General features: G+C 43.3%; 1 protein-coding gene across 3 annotated transcripts; it reads right to left on the bottom strand.

The window, feature by feature from the left end:
- Positions 1–1176: 1176 nt before the first annotated feature.
- On the bottom strand, positions 1177–14281 carry LOC125452009 (Krueppel-like factor 10). 3 transcript variants are annotated; one of them, XM_048529879.2, is made up of 5 exons: positions 14169–14264; positions 13181–13352; positions 5239–5477; positions 3442–4369; positions 1177–2925 (listed from the first exon to the last, which is right to left on the bottom strand). In XM_048529879.2, exons 3-5 carry the CDS (start codon positions 5467–5469, stop codon positions 2657–2659), a joined length of 1428 nt encoding a protein of 475 aa, XP_048385836.1. In that variant the 5' UTR covers positions 5470–5477; positions 13181–13352; positions 14169–14264; the 3' UTR covers positions 1177–2656. The 3 variants fall into 3 exon arrangements, with proteins under 3 accessions (XP_048385836.1, XP_048385835.1, XP_048385837.1); XM_048529878.2 differs by lacking the exon at positions 13181–13352 and having other exon boundaries at positions 14169–14281; XM_048529880.2 differs by lacking the exons at positions 13181–13352; positions 14169–14264 and adding an exon at positions 11968–13174.
- Positions 14282–14856: the final 575 nt, after the last annotated feature.

Here is a 14856-nt window from a genome sequence, read left to right as displayed (position 1 = left end):
GAACTTGGACTACAATTGTTCAAGAAAGCAGCTCACTACCACCTTCTTAAGGGTAATGAAAAATGGAAAAAACAGCCTGGTCCAAACTACAATGCTCACATCCTGGGAATGAATTCAAAAGCATAACTGAGCTGCATTTCTGGTGCTGTGTTCTGAATATCCTTCTCTCTGCAAAGCAAAGGAAAATAAATACATTTTGGCAGAGATTGCTGTTCTCTTTTGGGCTCCTTCATATAATCATACAGCATGAAAATAGACCCTTTGTTCAACCAGTCTTCACTGACCAGGTTCCCAAACTAAGCTAACCCCATTTGGCCGTGCTTGGCCCATATTCCTCCAAACCTTTTCTATTCATGTACTTATCCAAATGTCTTTTAAACATTGTAACTCAACCTGCATCCAATAATCTTCTGGCAGTTTGTGCCACACAAAAACTACTCTTTCTGTAAAAAAGTTACCCCACACATCTTTTTTTAAAATTTTTCTCCTCTCACTTAAAGATATGGCCCCCTGGTTTTGAACTCCCCCCACTATAAAGGTGAATGACAAGGGTCTTTTCCCTATCTAGAACCCTCATGGTTTTATAAGCCTGCGTAAGATAGCCCCTCAACTACCTATACGCTCCAGTGACAAAGGTCACAGCCCTTTGAGTCCATTTTTATATCTTGAACCCTCTAATCCTGGAACACCCTGGTAAGTCTTTTCTAAACCCTCTCCAGTTTAAGAATATCCTTCCTGTAACAGGGCAACAAGTTATTAATTAGTGCTCCAGTTCAGGCCTCGTCAACATCCTGTACAACCGCAACATGACATCCCAACTCCTTTACTCAAAATTCATCTCTTTCTCCAGCCCCATTCAGCCCAGTATTGCCACTGATCCTGATCCTGATCCTTCTTGTATAATGCACTGGGGGAATCCACTAATTGCCACAAAAACAACACAAGGGGCATTTCCAAACTGGAGTTATACTGTCTGGTTAAAAAAAAAGTTCACCATTGGCAACAGATTGATCTAGATGGGCCAGTGCTGCTGAATATACCACGATGTGTTACGGATACAGGTGTAGTAGTAACCCTTTTCATTAATAAAACGTTCTGTAAATTGGAGACAAAGACTATATTTCTCATGTGCAATAGAAAATTTATTGCTTTGATTATTTAACAAGTATGTAAACAAAGTTTATGAAAGAAAAATTCTTGTAGTTAAATCATAGAAAAGGTGCACCATTAAGTAAATACTCTTAAAGCAAGTTACAATTAAGCTTTCAGGTTCTTTACTTTGCTCGATAAAAAGGATTGTAGTTAACTGAATGAGATGTTGTCCTCACAGAGGGGACATTCCATTCAAGACAATGCCACTGTAAATGGAGAAATAAGACATACAATTATATTCTGTAATGCAGAATACAGGAAAATACTGATGCACATATACACATTTGCATCACAATCTGCAAACTGTGAACAAAGGAGGTAATGTGCAATTCCTCCATGTATTGGTTCAGTAACAAAATTCCTAAGTAGTTACTATTAATGGTTTGAAATAAATAATACCATAAGTGTGTACAATTTTCTGAAGGCGTACAGTGGTAAGATTTATTATAAAGTCTAGCAATAGCCTCATCCCAGTTTGTGGAAAGATCCTATGACAAACTTCCACCTTTTCTCTGAAAGAGGGAGAGTTGCAAAAATTTAACTTCCTGTTTTTGTAAATTTAGCAGTCCCGTTCAAAAAGAAATTAAGCTCAAAAATAACAGTATTCACTTTCATAAGCCTTATAAATCCATACATCTGCTGAGAAATCTTTATGCTCCATCTCACCATTTCCAGTAATCAGAGGAACTGGAGCTGAAATTTATTGGGGCATGTGCAGAATGCTGGTAGCATTGCTTCAGCCTGTTCTGGGTCCCATCCAATATACCTGCCTCCCAAACAATGGACTGGGCACATAACAGGTGGCTGATGTGATCCTGCCTTGTCGGTGCTCATCCTGGAGACATAATTCTACTGCAAAATCAGTGGCAGAGGTAACTACATCATCATTGTGTTCATTCTTGCTGGTCTCTGCTGCTTTCTACCAGACACCACAGTTCCTATTATTTTTTCCTCTCACCAACATGGATCGTGATCAGTGCTGTATGTAACATACTAGCTCTTTACAGGTCCTTACATCCGATTGTGGGCATGTTATCAGGCTGATACAGTAACCAGTTGATGCTACTGTCCACTCGCACGCTCTACTCACTGGGACTGAAGCTTGTTTGAGGTGCCAATGAGCTGACAAGCAACTAACTGCTCCTTGCAATCATGCACAGCAACAGAAAGGAACAGCTTTGACATCTCAAGCCAGTTGATAGGCTTGTAAACAGAGAACCCTCTCTATACTTCCCATTTCTCTCAGCTGTGCTGTCACATAAGCTAAAACAAGCACTGTTTTCTCTGGGTGCAGCAGGTCACTGGTTTCTGATTGTGTTACATACTGTCCATACTAGTTCCCTGTATGGCTGTGACCTCAGTTCAGCACATTCTGCTCATGGTCATACAGAAATCATTCATAGTACACATAATCTTGCCACTCGTGTTCCCTTAAACATCTTGCAGAAGTGAGTTACTTTTCCAATGAAGGAAGTGTTTTTTTGAGGTTGTCAGCATAATGTAGTCAGTGAGGCTGCACAGTTTCAGGAGCAGGGGCTGGTGAGGCACCGTCACTCAGTTTGCTCACTTCCATCTTCCAGTTTGGGAGTTTCTTAGCAGAAAGATGCCGGCGTGCGTGTTTAGTCAGGTGATCACTCCTCATAAAGCGACGCTCACACATTGGGCACACAAACTTCTTCTCGCCTGTGTGGGTCCTGCGATGTCGCGATAACTCATCGGAGCGAGCGAACCTCCTGTCACAGTCTTCCCAATTACAACTGAAGGGCTTTTCACCTGTAAATGGGACACAAAGCCATAGATCCATTCGTTTTTTTTGGAAGGAAACACAGAAATGCACGACTTGAGTTAATCAAGTGTGGATATTTTATTCAAAAAATAATTTTGTCATATTTATGTCCCAAACAAATGAAAATATTCCCTTCAAATATGCAGATGCCAATGAGACTGTGTATTATCACTTCAGATCTAGTTTGGAGCTACCCATAATTGTTGCGGGATATCAATAAGAAGCAGTTGAACTAAACAGAAATCAACACATTTGCTCCAAATGCACTGACAAAACTGCAAAAGGTGCAGCAATCATGTTCCACTCCTCACAGCTACCACACAATAGGTACAAAGCTTCCTCAGTTATAATTGGTGTGTGAATTAGAGCAATGGGCTGCATGCTGTTATGCCTTTCTCTGACCACATTATCCCCGCAAAATCTTGGAAACTCAATAAATCTGAACTTAACCTACAGGGTAAGAAAATCTAACACCAAAGAGTCCCAATGCACAAATACTGTACCTGTGTGTGTTCTCATGTGCGCCTTCAGATGAGAGCTTTTGAAGTAGGTTTTCCCACAGCCTGGGTGATCACAGACGTGACTCCGGTGTCGAGAAACATCGACCTGAGCAACAACTGTCTGGACAGGTGGCATGATGCCAGGGGCTGGTGCAATAGGAGAAAGCCTGGTGCCATTCAGGCTACTGACCGGTGGTTTTGTATACTTGAGTGTAGGCTGTGGTACCACAAACATTAGGGCACCTTTGGAAACTGGGGCTCCCATGAAGACAACAGGTGGGCTCACAGTTGGGTGCTTTGTGGCAGGGCTATTTGTACTGATAGGCAGCACTTGGCAGATGATGGGCATTGATGGCATACTGGAGGAAATTGAAGAAGACATTAATGTTGAAGCTTGCTGATTCCGAGTTATGACAGGAGACTGGGAACTCGAAAACAGAACTTGCCCCAACAATGGGGTGCAATTCACAGTCTGTGTTAAATATTTTCTTTCATTTTTCACCATTAGCCGTCTATTGGTTTCACTGAATGATGGCACTGAAGAACTTAGTTCATGTGATGCACAATTGTTCAATCCACTGCTATAATTTTCCAATCTTTTCTCTTCAACTCTGCTCACTGGAGATGTCCCATATTTTGATTCTTGATCAGCAGAACTCTGGGTCAGCCGAACTGGGCAAGAATGATTCGTACAGGCTAAAACATCGGCAGTGTGACGAATCACACTTGTAGCTTGGGACCGTTGTCTTGTAGATACAGTTACTGTTTTTGCACTGTGCGAGATCATTGGCAGTGCTGCTTCAGTGACCCTGGTAGTTTGCCTGGATAAAGGGAGTTCCACTTTAGGCAATACAGTGGAAGGGACTGGCATTGCAGGATGGACTATTTGAGGTGCCTCAAAATTAGGTGGACTGTATGGTGGAGTTAGACACTAAAACAGGAAAGAGAGAAAGTGTTAGGATGCGCGCATTCTTTAAAACAAATTGAAAAGCTGCTGTGGCAGATAAAACAGATATTTAAAAATAGAACACCAGCTTTCAATGCGGTACTGAACAAATTCTACATGGCCAGCAATGCCACTTTTCAGGCAAGATTTTAAACAATTGGCATGGCCCATTTGTAAAGATGCATGGTGCCATTCAAGGAAGAGTCAGCGCCATGACCTGGTCTCACATCTAATAAGCACGTCTCAACCAATATTACAGATATTAACATCTCATTGGACGATCTTTGTGGGAGCTTGCTGTGCATAATATTTGTTTCCACACACAGTGAAATTACCCAACAACATATCACTGGTAGTGAAACTTCCTCAAAACTCTCTTTCATTGATTGCTAGTCTTTCAGGCCCTTGCTTTATCCTTGTCCTTTGCCAAAGGGCATGCTGGAGTAGAGTTCTGCAGGAGCAAGCTGCCTTCTGACACCTTCACCATGTAGCAACTTCCACCCACTGGCTTAAATGGTCCAACTGAACTGCAAAGGCACCATGGTCAGGCCTGATATTCTGTTGTAACCTCTTGCAGCAGAGTTTAGGGCATAAGTTGGTCAATGACCCACAGCCACTGCATTGGGGCATGAAGGACAGTTTTAATTCAAACTTTGCTATAGTCTTGGTCAAGGTCAGACAGAGCACCACAGATGAAGCTCACCTAGGTCTTCTCTGGGTTTGAGTGCTCACTCCATCACATTCTGTATCTACTCAGTGAGGCATTGGTGAAAGCCATTCTTCACTGTCTCCAGTTAAAAGTTGCCTTCGTTGCCAAATCCTCATTGTTATAAACACTTTTGATAGATACTCACAAACAGAGGAAATGTGTGGAGATCTCTAGAACTGGGCTGTAAACTATCTTCAGCTTCCTCAGATACATCAGATGCTGGGGTCAGCGGTCGCATCTCAGTATAACATTTGGAATCGGATTTCCAGCTGCAGCTCATTGACATGAGAGCTTCAACTGCCTCAATGTCACCTTGTTGTGTTCTTCTGCCACAGGAGTGCTCATAGACCTCAGAAGGTGCTGGACCAATCTCCATTATTTCCACTTATTGAGGGAAACAAAAGAACACGAGAACACCGGTTAGTTTATAAGTCATAATCTGATCTATCAAACTATGTCATTCTTCTCCTCAAACTCCAGTAACACAAAGTAGGTTACTAAAATGTCAAGATTTTAGTGATTTATGTCACTTTCTCTCGGCTATCAGAAAATCTTAACCAGTGATCCTTTCCTCTCTATCCATCACCAGGTTCATCCCTAGTACCCATTTCCTGCTACCTCCACCCCACCCTATTATCTTTCCTTGCAACAACACTCACATAAATTTTAATGGGACCCCTGACAAAGGTGACATACTTTTTCATAAAAAAAAATCCATCACCACAACTCATTCTACTCAGAATCATATAGACTGGTTTAACACTGCAGGGATTCTATTTGCCCCATTAGGTCCATACCATCCCTGTGAAAAGCATCCCACCCAGACCCGGCACCCTACCCTGCCCCTGTAACCTTGCATTTCCCATGGATAATCCACCCAACATACACATCCCTGAACATTATGGACACAGCCAATCCACCTGAACTGCACTTCATTGGACTCAAAAATATTGGCTACCATCTCCTTTCTTTGCAATTAGCACCCTATCTTAAACCTTCCTTTCCTCTCCACAGTCCTCATAATTCTCAGCTTTGCAATGAATTGGTACGAATTTTGTTGCTTGAGCCACACCCAACTCTCAGCTCCAATCTGACTTGTTCACAGCCACCAAAAGATTATTTGTGAGGTTGTGACTTGCATTGAGTTATCGCTACTGCAATCTCAGTTCAAAACAATTCACTTCTATTCTCCCTCTGTAGAATCACTGTCATGTGTTCCCATTCCTAACTGTTACAATTTGGCCAGCATATCTCTACATACAGCTCCTTGCTCCACCCCAGGCTGTCACATGCAGTTTCATCATGGTTTGTTCTTACTGCTCCCTTTTTATCTACTTAACACGTTGCACCCTAACTACATAAACCAGACAGATAGCCAATATTGAACTATTAACAAGTTAACCTCTCCATAGCCACACACCCCCTCCCCCACAAATCTGTATCAAACTACTTGACATCAAATTGTGGATGAGACAGATATTCCTCCATTCAAACTTTAGAGAGACCAAAACCACATAAGGGAAACCTGTAAGCGTGCAGGAGGGAGTTTCCTGGATAGAGTCAGGAAACCATGTAATTTATTTCCTGGATTAGTAGTAGAGGCAGATATGATGCCAACATTCGTAGTTGAAAGAACTAAAAACAAACAAACAAAAAAAATAGAATTGAAAGTGTCTTCAGCTGATGCTGAGTTTAATAAAGGCTACTTGCTCGCATAGAAGGTAAGCATCGACAGACTGCTTGGCTTGAATTACTTTCTTTTTCGGTATTGAAGTTTCTAAGCATTAGTCATTTCTCATCAATAGCTTCATACACATTACAAGTTTCACTCCTTCTTTCTTGTTTTTGAGATGGAGCGTCCCACCGTGCCTTTGCAACCTTTTCTGGGTCTTGCTCAGGTCCTGGTGTCCTCATCCTATTACCACCCGAGGTCGTCTTCTCCTTATTCTTGTCAAGACCCCTGCCTTTGTTACTGCTGTTCTCACCTTAATAAACATCCCAAAAAAAAGAAAATGTCTACTTGAATATGCTCTTGGGCATTTCTTAATCAATCATTCTCTTTTTGGTTTGTGTCCATTTTGCCTCTGTTGTCTAAATACTTCTGCATTTATAAGACCATAAGACATAGGAGTCGAAGTAAGGCCATTCGGCCCATCAAGTCTATTCCGCCATTTAAACTTCACTTCCCTGTACTCTCCCCGTAGCCCTTGATTCCTCGTGAGATCAAGAATTTGTCGATCTCTGCCTTGAAGGCATCCAATGTCCCGGCCTCCACTGCACTCCGTGGCAATGAATTCCACAAGCCCACCACTCTCTGGCTGACGAAATGTCGTCTTATTTCAGTTTTAAATTTGCCCCCTCTAATTTTAAGGCTATGCCCACGGGTCCTAGTCTCCCCACCTAATGGAAACAACTTCCTGGCGTCCACCCCTTCTAAGCCATACATTCTCTTGTAAGTTTCTATTAAATCTCCCCTCAACCTGCTAAACTCTAACGAGTACAATCCCAGGATCTTTAGCCGTTCATTACACGTTATACCTACCATTCCAGGGCTAGTGTGTCCTTCCTGAGGTGTGGGGCCCAAAATTGGACACAGTATTCTAAATGGGGCCTAACTAGAGCCCCATTTAGAGCCTCAGCTTTCTACAACCATTCTACAGGAAAACTAACACTTGCCAGTGGAATCATTAAAAAGGATCTTCTTGTCTGTTATCCAGAGGTCAAATTGCATCCGGTACCATCAAGAACGTTGTCAAAGCTCAGTTCACTTTTAGGTCACCTTGACAATAATTTTTCCTGCCACAACATCCCAGTTGTCTAAATAACACTGAATAAAGAGACATGTGATCAAAGCTTTTCATCTTGTACTCATTTCGACAGATGGATATTCAATTTCAGTGCCAGTGTGATACTAGGTACAACGGCCGTATTAACCTAATTGCTAATCATATCAACCAGCACATGCTTTAGCTTGTTCATAATTGGCACAGTAGTGACAGTTGTGAAGGCACTCTGTACTTGCAAGACTCTGATCATGATGTCCAATGTTGGGTGTGAACCTGCAATTAAACAGAACTCGCTGAACAATTCAAATATGCCAAGAATTACAGATCAGACATGGTGAGCTAAAGGACCTGTTCTTGTGTTGTGCTGTTCTATGTTGTATGCACACTGATAATCAATTTGAGATGATCAGCCAGGCTTGTAACATGGCTCATTGGCACTTGTTACAAGTAACATGCATTGACAAGCAAGGACTCATCCTCTGCAGGGGAAAAGTAACCTATGGAAGCAGTTTCCCATTTTTTGGATTAATCAGATGGGTGGTGGCAATGGTTCCCAGGTGAATTCTCCATGGCAACACCTCAACTAGAGTTGACTTGCCAACCAGACAGCACCCTTTCCTCCTGCAGTATGAACTGTTGCTCCCTTTGAAATTAAACATTCTCGCATCTGTCCTGACAACAAAAACAAAAATTTTTGACAGCATGTCTCTTTTTCTGCAAACAAGAATCCAATTTATAACTCTCCTATTGGGCACTTAGTGGGCACGATCAACTTGCAAAGTTTTTGAATTTTGGAAAGATATAAAAGCAAGTAACAGCTATAATACTTGTACAAAACAAAACGATTTTCAGTTCTATGACTTTGCACGAGGCGAGCAGAAACAAAGTACTATTAAGTAATCTGGTCTTAATGGTGAGGTATAAAGGAGCCCAGGGTTTGCAGAGGTAATCGAGTTCCTCATCTGAAGACTTCACACTGTCATTTTTGCATAATTTAAATTTAGGTTATTTATGATTCGACACTAAAATGTCACAGCAGTTTGGGATACACATTCGGTTGGAGCTTAGCAGTTTTTCCACGTTGTACACGTGGAGGACTGAGATAGAGGGGCAGCAGGATTTTCTTCAGGACCACTGACAGCAGCACGGGATTACATGATAACAAATTTTTTGGACATAATGGGACAAAAGATTGGCAAAATGTGACATGAGAACAACAGGAAATGCACGCAAATGTAAGAATATGCAGTAACTACGTTAATGATAAAGCAGACATATGACTAGACAACATCTGAAGTGTCTGATTTCCAGTTTAAGTCCTGCATATACTGCATTTTGAGATACAAGCGCGAATCAGCAAATCCACAAATATAGAACTCACACTCCCCTATTTCCATTAAAACTCAAACACAAACTAAACTGAAATGTTTTGCTTAAAAATAGATCAATGACAATTTTGAATTTGATATTCTAGGTATTGTGCACATTCCACGGTTGAGACCAAACAGCTAATTTTAAGTTTAAACAAAAACTTAAGTTATTCATGGTTTCATCCTTAAATTTCAAGACAATGGGGTTGCTTTCTCTAAAAACTTAAACCTTGCTCAGTTGAAAGCCAGTGAGCAATGATCAGTACATAAACCAATTGAGTACCTATGCAATGCTCAGTCTGGCCAAATTCATCAGTGACAATTCTGTTAGCAGTGCCTTTGACTGATCTGCTCCTGCTCTTTGGATTTAGCACGCTTCTGGGATGGCTCCCTCCAAGGCTTCACATGAAGGGAAGAACAAGTCCAGCTCTTCAATTCAATTAGCATGTTGTTTTCTCAGGAAATTCCTCCAACACTTTAAACTAAAAGTCCCTGAAGCAAGAATCCAATGGCAGGAAGTGACTTATCATCCTTTAAAGGCAGTACTGGGGTACTGCCTTTAAAGTACTTGCCAGTGCCTGGCAAGCCCAAACAACACACAAAGCAACCAATAAGCTGATTTCAGCAAAATCCCTGAAATCATAAATTTAGTGAAAGGATACAGGTAAACTAACTGCACTTAAACAAAATAGTATCAGAGATAATGGGAACTGCAGATGCTGGAGACTTCCAAGATAATAAAATGTGAGGCTGGATGAACACAGCAGGCCAAGCAGCATCTCAGGAGCACAAAAGCTGACGTTTCGGGCCTAGACCCTTCATCAGAGAGGGGGATGGGGAGAGGGAACTGGAATAAATAGGGAGAGAGGGGGAGGCGGACCGAAGATGGAGAGTAAAGAAGATAGGTGGGGAGGTAGGGAGGGGATAGGTCAGTCCAGGGAAGACGGACAGGTCAAGGAGGTGGGATGAGGTTAGTAGGTAGCTGGGGGTGCGGCTTGGGGTGGGAGGAAGGGATGGGTGAGAGGAAGAACAGGTTAGGGAGGCGGAGACAGGTTGGACTGGTTTTGGGATGCAGTGGGTGGGGGGGGGAAGAGCTGGGCTGGTTGTGTGGTGCAGTGGGGGGAGGGGACAAACTGGGCTGGTTTAGGGATGCAGTAGGGGAAGGGGAGATTTTGAAACTGGTGAAGTCCACATTGATACCATATGGCTGCAGGGTTCCCAGGCGGAATATGAGTTGCTGTTCCTGCAACCTTCGGGTGGCATCATTGTGGCAGTGCAGGAGGCCCATGATGGACATGTCATCTAGAGAATGGGAGGGGGAGTGGAAATGGTTTGCGACTGGGAGGTGCAGTTGTTTGTTGCGAACTGAGCGGAGGTGTTCTGCAAAGCGGTCCCCAAGCCTCCGCTTGGTTTCCCCAATGTAGAGGAAGCCGCACCGGGTACAGTGGATGCAGTATACCACATTGGCAGATGTGCAGGTGAACCTCTGCTTAATGTGGAATGTCATCTTGGGGCCTGGGATGGGGGTGAGGGAGGAGGTGTGGGGACAAGTGTAGCATTTCCTGCGGTTGCAGGGGAAGTTGCCGGGTGTGGTGGGGTTGGAGGGCAGTGTGGAGCAAACAAGGGAGTCACGGAGAGAGTGGTCTCTCCGGAAAGCTGACAGGGGAGGGGATGGAAAAATGTCTTGGGTGGTGGGGTCGGATTGTAAATGGCGGAAGTGTCGGAGGATAATGCGTTGTATCCGGAGGTTGGTAGGGTGGTGTGTGAGAACGAGGGGGATCCTCTTGGGGCGGTTGTGGCGGGGGCGGGGTGTGAGGCATGTGTTGCGGGAAATACGGGAGACGCGGTCAAGGGCGTCCTCGATCACTGTGGGGGGAAAGTTGCGGTCCTTAAAGAACTTGGACATCTGGGATGTGCGGGAGTGGAATGTCTTATCGTGGGAGCAGATGCGGCGGATGCGGGAGTGGAATGTCTTATCGTGGGAGCAGATGCGGCGGATCCCGCGACCTTCTCCAGAGGAATTATGGAGAAAACAACAATTGTTGGCCTCTATCAGCAATGCTCACATTTCAAATACAGAAGGCATGTTGGCTTTTTTAAAAATTCTGAAGCCTTCAAAGGTTTATTTTAAATTTATTACAAAGATGCAATTACCTAGGCCTACTCAATATTGACTTATAACTCAGAATTCGAGTTAGGTGCCAATGAAGTATTAGTCAATCACATATTACCATTACTTATAACAATCACTTGCATTCATCCCACAGTAATCACACAAAATACACTGCAATGCACTTTATATGGATGGTGGAAGTAGTAAAATAAATAGGGAGTTGAATCAGAGAAGACTGAACAACAGGGGAGGAGCAAATACTGCAGAAGGTTAGAGAGTTAGAGTAGGGAAACAGAAATGGAAATTAACAGAAGATTTTTACATTGGTTTCCCAGCAAATCAAAAGCCAGTGTAGATTGAAGAAAGGGTTATGACAATGGACAGAATAGATGTATGGGTGACAGCAGCATACTGATAACATCACTCGATTAGGAATCCAAAGGACCAGGCCGTGTGCACGGGGTTAAGGATGGCAGCTGATGGAATTTGTATTCAGTAAAATATGGAACTGAAAGCTAGTCTCAGTAATGGTAACCATGGCAACCATCAATTGAATAACTGCAACTTGTTAATGTCATGTAGAGAAGGAAATCTGTCATCCTTACCTCCGCAGTCTATACGTGACTGCAGACCCACACCTACATTGACAGCCCTCTGGTTTCTGAAGCCATCTCAGTCAGGTCAAGGACAATTAAGAATGAGCAACTAATGTTGCCCTTGCCAGTTACATCCACGAACAGGCGAGAATAAAAAGACAGTGTGCACAGAGAAAGTACAGGATCAGTTTCTGACAAGTTGAATGTTTACAGGTGAGCAAGGTATATATTTGGGAAAATTGGTCTAGAGGTTCGGGGAAGTACGGACATGAGTTTTAAGAGCAGGATGATTGAGGCAAGTGCAGTTTGAAGAAGTAGAAATAAGGGGTGTTGGTGGCAAATAACATGTGGGTTTGAAGATGAGCTCTTGATCAAACATGAAATCAAGGCTTTCCATGCTCTGGTTGGAATGGCTGGGGAGGAGAATAAGTGAGCAACAAGGAGCCTATGTTTATGACCAGGGCTTAAAACAATGATTTCAGTCCTCCCAGGGCTAGCTGCAGGAAACTATGACTCACTCAGGAGCCAATATCAGACAGAAACTCAGCATAGAGGTGATATAAGACTGAGCTAAGTGACAGAACGGTACAATGTCATTGGGATACACATAGAAACTGAATGTGTGTCTGTGAACGATGTCAGAGGGACAGGACAGGAGGAGCAGGGCCAAGGATGGATTCTTACATGAGTTCAAGAATGATAAGGGGATCAGTACAGATACAATTACTCAAAATACAGTGTTTTTATTCAAATAGACAAGAATAATGCTATTTAAATGCAGTTTAATGGAACCTGGCCAACTGTGTCAAACAATACAGGTCAATGAGTACAGGGAGGAATAAACTACGACAGTGAGTGACAGAATAACAACTTTCATGAAATGTTTAAATTATTAAACATGTAAAAAGTTTAAAATCATCACATTCTCCATATTAACAAAAAAACACTGATGGGTCCTTGCTTAGATGCCAAGATTCCTGTGACCCTAAATAATTCGCACATCTTACCTATACATCAAATAATCAACAACAGAAAAATACAACACACTGGTAATCTGAAATGTAAACAGTAAGTGCTGGAGGAATTTAGCAGGTCTGATAAAATCTGTAGAGAGCAGAAGGGTTGACGTTTTGGATCCAGTATGATTCCACTCTTCCCACATGCCGAGCTTATACAGCACCTTTTACTTTTAGAAGCTGAATAACGTCTGTCACAATCATACCTGCTGTCCATTGTTTCGTTTACAACGTAAGAAATAAGCAAGTACTGGAGTTTCAGTCCCATCGGCTCTTGTATACCGGGCGTCCTTAAGTATGTTACCTCTGCACATGAATTCAGGGTGATTTTGACTGGAGCTTGGGTCTTTGTCAGACATTATCTGTGGCGTGCAATTCCTAGTAGAAAAAGGAAGACCATCACCCCCACCCAGACACACGCCACACAACGTGCGCTTTCTCTGCCGACACCTCTCTGAGGTGCAATCCCGCCTTCCAGTGAGTGGATTGGAGCAGGCTCTCTCCATGTGAAGGCTGCATGCTGAGCCGCTGCGCGAACTTGAACCAGTCACCGCAGCGACCTTTCCCCCAGTTTCCAAACAAGCTCCAGCGTATACACACACACACACACACTCCGCCAACCCGGCAAACAGGCAGAGGCTGCAGAAAACTGGCAGTCGCGTCAGACCAAATGAACAAAAAGCTGAAAGCAAGACAGCGCTTACAGGGACAAGTCGATAAACAAAATGGGGACAGTAAACTTCCACTCTTCCAGTTGTAGTGACATTCTGTAGCGAACACAAAAACATTTTCAATCAACACTGAGGGCTGGGCGGGGGAGAGAGGAGGAATGAAATTTTACAGTAATATTTCACGGACAGAAGACCCTCCCGCTCAGAGGAACAATTACTGACAATCAATTCGGTTCTGTGCTTTGATATGTATCATTTGTTCACCAAATGCAGACAAGATTCTACAATATTTCCTTTAGCCAGTCACATAATAGGAATTGACTGTGCTGATTGAATTAGTTCCTGTAAAAAAAAGGTGGCAAGTGGAAAAGGCTTCAAGAAGTAATATAGACATTATTTTCAAAGTAAAGAATGAATACAGTGATGTCAATAAGTTCATTTACACATAATGGATTAAGCAGGAGGGACACTTTGTCAGTGACTGCTCTCAAAAAGCAACGCAATAAAACTAACAATTACTCACTCTAGGCTTTCAGCAACGAAACGCATAAATTGAGTACAGATACACAAAGGAAACGGAGCTCCGCTACACTGTAACCACTCTGCAGTTATTGCTGGCCATCCACTCCAGCCCAGTCCCGCCCCTCGCTTCATTCAGGTGGAGAGTCCGCCGAGGGCGGTGCTGAGACCGAGCACCGACCAGTCAGGCACAAAGGTGTGTGCGACGCCGGCGAATGGGCAGCCAGGGGCTGCGTGATCAGCGGCTGGTGGCTGGCATGATGGAGCTCTGGCTGCAGCGTGGAGCCCCCGCCCAGGGAGCCCGGGCTCTGTCAGCAAGGCGACAGCGATTCCCCTGCAACATCCTGCCTTTTCCTTAGTCACGCACTCACACTGACCGCACTCTGCATGACTCATCAGTCACGATGAAAGTAACAATGTACATGTACTTTTAGAAAAACTCAATTCTGGAGCCTAATGGACATTTAGAAGTGCAGGGATATCTGATCAGAACTTGACGTTATTTGTTACTATTATGTTCTCTTGCATTTGATTGGGGGAGCGAGACAACAAAATGTGAAGCTTGCTAACAGATTAATATGTTAAAAAAACACAGGCACAGAGGAAAGTGCTTTACTGGGAAAGGGAGTCGTCACGTAGAACGCCTCACAGTTTGACACTGTATGGCCAAAACAAACCGCACTAATTGTTAA

The sequence above is a fragment of the Stegostoma tigrinum genome, chromosome 5 (genome assembly GCF_030684315.1).
Source record: "Stegostoma tigrinum isolate sSteTig4 chromosome 5, sSteTig4.hap1, whole genome shotgun sequence".
NCBI classification, from domain to species: domain Eukaryota; kingdom Metazoa; phylum Chordata; class Chondrichthyes; order Orectolobiformes; family Stegostomatidae; genus Stegostoma; species Stegostoma tigrinum.
Note: the sequence above shows the minus strand (reverse complement) of the source record. Positions and strands in the feature narration are given on the sequence as shown.

What these genes read in the sequence shown, in the direction of transcription:
- LOC125452009 (XM_048529878.2), bottom strand. An exon ending in TCCACACATTTCCTCTGTTT is followed by an intron (nt 4,370 to 5,238) that starts GTGAGTATCTAT and finishes TTCCTGTTTTAG; the next exon opens with TGTCTAACTCCACCATACAG. An exon ending in GCACATGAGAACACACACAG is followed by an intron (nt 2,926 to 3,441) that starts GTACAGTATTTG and finishes TCCCATTTACAG; the next exon opens with GTGAAAAGCCCTTCAGTTGT.